This window comes from Gymnoscopelus braueri, assembly GCF_963280865.1.
Source record: "Gymnoscopelus braueri genome assembly, chromosome: 20".
Taxonomy (NCBI): Eukaryota; Metazoa; Chordata; class Actinopteri; order Myctophiformes; family Myctophidae; genus Gymnoscopelus; species Gymnoscopelus braueri.
Genome location: NC_137622.1, coordinates 25,070,320 through 25,074,747, shown reverse-complemented (window position 1 = coordinate 25,074,747; position 4,428 = coordinate 25,070,320). Strand labels below are relative to the sequence as shown.

General features: G+C 41.1%; 1 protein-coding gene across 2 annotated transcripts; it reads right to left on the bottom strand.

Annotated features, from left to right (window-relative positions):
* Window positions 1-974: 974 nt before the first annotated feature.
* On the bottom strand, window positions 975-3,226 carry LOC308075776 (vitelline membrane outer layer protein 1 homolog). Of its 2 annotated transcripts, XM_080415728.1 has the most exons (4): window positions 3,072-3,226; window positions 2,599-2,705; window positions 1,789-2,033; window positions 975-1,081 (listed from the first exon to the last, which is right to left on the bottom strand). In XM_080415728.1, exons 1-4 carry the CDS (start codon window positions 3,222-3,224, stop codon window positions 1,065-1,067), a joined length of 522 nt encoding a protein of 173 aa, XP_080271854.1. In that variant the 5' UTR covers window positions 3,225-3,226; the 3' UTR covers window positions 975-1,064. The 2 variants fall into 2 exon arrangements, with proteins under 2 accessions (XP_080271854.1, XP_080271853.1); XM_080415727.1 differs by lacking the exon at window positions 975-1,081 and having other exon boundaries at window positions 1,463-2,033.
* Window positions 3,227-4,428: the final 1,202 nt, after the last annotated feature.

Genomic DNA, 4,428 nt, shown 5'->3' with positions numbered 1-4,428 from the left:
ACCAGGAGGCCGACTTATGTAAAATACATATTTTGAGATTAAGCCTTCAGATTTTATCCAAATGTCACGCAAATCGGTACACATGATCTCTATAGTCATGTGATCAAGATGGATCTGTTTGATTTTTCATATTCCATCCTGATTGGCTAACATTGACATCTAAAGTTTGCAGGAGTGGCCCGTTTTGAACAAAATGCCACAAATCATGAACGCAGCGTCCGATTGCGGTGGAACTTTGCACGTACATTCACACTACGTTGAAGAACAAACGCCACCCTTTTAACATTGCCCTATTATAGCGCCACCAGGAGGCCGATTTTTCTTTTTTATATTACTCCTACAAATGTTGTCCAAACATCATGCAAATCAGTACACATTATCTCTATAGATGGGTTTCTTGTTTGTAAACATGAGAGGATGATGCGCGCGCAGTGGAGGGATGAGCCTGTAGAGGGCGCTATTACCCGCAGCAGCTCTGGCCATTGTACATTCATAAAATGAATGGTCTTCACCGGGTTTAATGAAAGTAGATTAAATGATGCAGTTTGTAATATCTTCTTTACTCAATAAAAATGATTTGTCGGAAGTTGGATCTGTTTGTATATAATAGCAGCATTATGCCTATTATGCCTATAATAGCAGCATTATGCCTATCTAAATCCCGAAAATAACAAGAGAGTGAATGGCACTTCCGGGTCGTTCTACCACCCGCATGCGCAGATTGCACACTCTGCTCTGTGATGACGTCGCTCGGAAACCCATCTATAGTCAAGTGATCAAGATGGTTCCGTACGATTTTTTATATTCCATCCTGACTGGCAAATTCTGAACATTGCTGGCCCACAATAACCTACCTGACCTGGCGGAGACCTGTGCTCCGAGGAGCACTTTTTCTAGTTAACTATGATTCTTCTCCCTTCCGTCAGGGAGTATGTAGAGAGAGCAAAAACGAGCAGGATGGTCAGGAACATTGCTGCAGACTCATGTTTAAGTTGAAATCATCAGGGTTTTTATAAGGGCTGGTTGAGCTCATATCATATACTGGCCTCATCCCACATTCCATTTCACTGTGATAAGGAACCTGTATGCAGACGACATGTACACTCTTCAGAAATGTTTGTTGTGAACAATGAGGCTTTGTTTCAGACAGACAGCTGTGCATTTTACGAAGGAAATGGGGTGTTATATTGCAACGCACTGTACTGTGTACTGTGTGTGTGTGTGTGTGTGTGTGTGTGTGTGTGTGTGTGTGTGTGTGTGTGTGTGTGTGTGTGTGTGTGTGCAAATGAAATGCACGAGATTGCGCCACCGTGGCACCAAACGGCCACTTGTTTAGATTAAGGGCCGCTAAAATATCTACACATTCTAATTAATAAACGTTTAATGCATGTTCTAACAAATCCTTGTCAAACATCAAAGAAACATAATTACAAATATTTGCCTTTTGAATGCCATTTAATTTCATAAGTGAAACATTTACGTTTCAAATTATTTGTATGTAAGAGAAAAAGAGGGGAAAATGCAATGCTCAACAGATCATCTAAAATGTTGAAAATGTGCTATAACATTTGTTAATGTTTAATCAATAGCTGAGTAAATGTTTATGATTGGTTTTTAATTCATTGTTATATATTGTACAGAGTTAGCCAAGGAAAGATTGCCCTATAGGCGTCCGTATCAATATACCACAGACAGTGAGAGAGTGACAGAGTTTGACAGTGAGGGCAGATAATTATCTCCTTTAAGAACAGCAACGAAATTGCACATCGTTTAGTGCAGTGTCATCACCTCCTGGCTTCTCCACGCTTGTCTTGATGCCACAGATTCCTGTGCTGCAAGTGGAGCTCCAGTCCCCCCAGGCACCCCAGCGGAGGCCAGAAGAGCCATCGAGCTCCTTGCCGTTGTCGCACCTGAAGTTGACGTCATTGACGGCCGTGTCATCCCCCCCCCCCTGGCTAGACTCCACATTCAGCTGGAAAGCTACCAGCTTACCTCTATTGTGGCACCGGTGCTCAGACCGCCAGTAACCCCAGCTAGGAGAAAAGAAAAAAAAGGGGGAAAAAACATAGGAACCCTTTTATTCATTGTTAATGTGTATAAAATATACTGAAACAAACAATAGAATGGCAACGTTTTTGTCCTGAAACTTTAAGAAAATTGAAGTGGTAAAGGGACTCAAGAACCTCGCATCACCAGGCTTTCCACCACCGAGGAAAGCCTGGTATTCATTCTAAAACTGAGCCGTGTGAATGTCGCATTGTTTTTGTTCCCCACATAATGCAACATCAATTAGTTTAGTCTCGCTAGTCGTGCTACGAGTTAGGATAAAAGATGGATATACCAAACGATTATTATAAGAAAAGAAACAAAACAATTATACCAAACTAAACACATTTTAAACTAGGGGAATCGTTTTGGAGGTGCACAGCGCGGTTGATTCCGGTCGTGGGTTCCGGCCGCCTGATGCCATAACCTCCAGACCGGATCAGAAAAACTAAAATGGTATTGATCCCAGGCTACAGACACAATAGACTCGGTACCCATGCGTTGTTTTTGACACAAAGCCTTGTGGTGGTCTGAGGTGATTATTATACTTACTATCCGGGATTTGATGTCACGGAACCTGTATCAACGGAACGCCTCATACATAGCAGTCTGATGCCATTCACTGCTGTGTCATCACCTATGCCCTGACTGCCCTCCACCTGTGAGAGACATAGAAACAGTGGTTCTCAAACTTTTTTCATGTCAATCAAAGGTTGGATTGGGGGTAAGTCCCCATACTAGTGTCATGTCCATTATGTGTATAACAATATCATAAGTGTCCTGTTCTTCCAGAAATAAGTTTAATAAGTAATACTGCTCCAATGCAACGCTGCCGGTGTTATCTACCCGGAAATACATGTTGGTTGTTTGGTTGTGGTGATGTCATGATGATTCGGCTATGCATATTCTTCTTATCAGTGAGGGGGAAACATTTAGCATTCAGTAGCAAAGTAATAAAACAAAAAGAGTGTGAAATGGAATACAGTAGTACATTAAACTGTAATGTAAGAAGTACATTTTCTCACCCGAATGCTGAAGCCTCCAGCGTATGAGCCATGTGGGCAATCCTCCCAATAGGACCAAGTACCCCAACGTTGTCCATTAGAGACCGAAATTGTTCCCCCTTCCGTCAGGGAGTTTGTAGAGAGAGCGAAAACGAGCAGGAAGGTCAGGAACATTGCTGCAGGACTCATGTTTAAGTTGAAATCGTCTCGTCTCTCTCTCTCTCTCTCTCTCTCTCTCTCTCCTCTCTCTCTCTCTCTCTCTTCTCTCTCTCTCTCTCTCTCTCTCTCTCTCTCTCTCTCCTCTCTCTCTCTCTCTCTCTCTCTCTCTCTCTCTCTCTCTCTCTCTCTCTCTCTCTCTCTCTCTCTCTCTCTCTCTCTCTCTCTCTCTCTCTCTCTCTCTCTCTCTCTCTCTCTCTCTCTCTCTCTCTCTCTCTCTCTCTCTCTCAATGAGTAAATGTATTTAGTTACTTTGACAGCAAATTTTGATGTAGGATTAGTTCACCCGAAAAAGGTGAGACGCTTTGAGTCTCATTTGAGTCTCCTACCGGATACATTAGCATCTCTCTGCCAGTCATCAAATTATTGGTTTAGGAACAAAAACAAAAAAAATCTCCATGAATTCAATGCTTCATGGGGTGTGTAATTGATAGAAAATAAGTCATTTATTGTGTGAACTACTCCTTTAAGTTATACTACCCATTAACCCATTTAGACCTGAGGCCGATTCTATAAATGCATTCTTACAAATCCAAACAGTTCTCTATGTGGCTATAGCTAAAATCTATAATGACATACTGTACAGTAGATGCTTTACCGAATTAACAAAAATCATCCTTAACCCTTAAAGTAAAATTATTTATGTGAAGTTAAAATCATTGTTTTATTTGACGGCCTTGCTCTCCTGGCATTTGACCTTTGTGCCCTCAAAAGGTGACGACCAAACAACTCCATCTGATCTACTGGACAAACAAGACATTTCAACAATGTCTTGTCAAATGGGTCAAATTGAACCACTTCTGTATCTGAGTCATACTCTACTTCTCTCTTTGTTTTTATCTTGTTGGCAACAGTTTCCTCCCATACAGTGGGAACACATATGAGATTCTGAGTTTCATAAGCCTGTGCACTACAATACTGTATGGTTTATAAATATGATAGTTTATAATTAGCTAGTTTTATAAGCCTGTACAGTACAATGCTATATGGTTTATAAATATGAGATAGTTTTATAATCTGTACTCTACAATATTGTATGACAGGGGTCTTGAAGAGGGGGACTCAAAGTTATTACAGGGGGGGGGGGGCTGCCAAGTTTTTGTGTGATAGGTGTGTCACTATTTTATTTATTTATTTTATGTATGTTAATTACATAAGGGCC

Excerpts from the sequence above, each read along its gene's own strand:
- LOC308075776 (XM_080415727.1), bottom strand. The coding sequence starts at position 3,224 with ATGTTCCTGACCTTCCTGCTCGTTTTCGCTCTCTCTACAAACTCCCTG. Across the intron at positions 2,706-3,071 it reads CTGGAGGCTTCAGCATTCGG|GTGGAGGGCAGTCAGGGCAT; the intron begins GTGAGAAAATGT and ends TGTCTCTCACAG. Across the intron at positions 2,034-2,598 it reads GTGACATCAAATCCCGGATA|CTGGGGTTACTGGCGGTCTG; the intron begins GTAAGTATAATA and ends CTTTTCTCCTAG.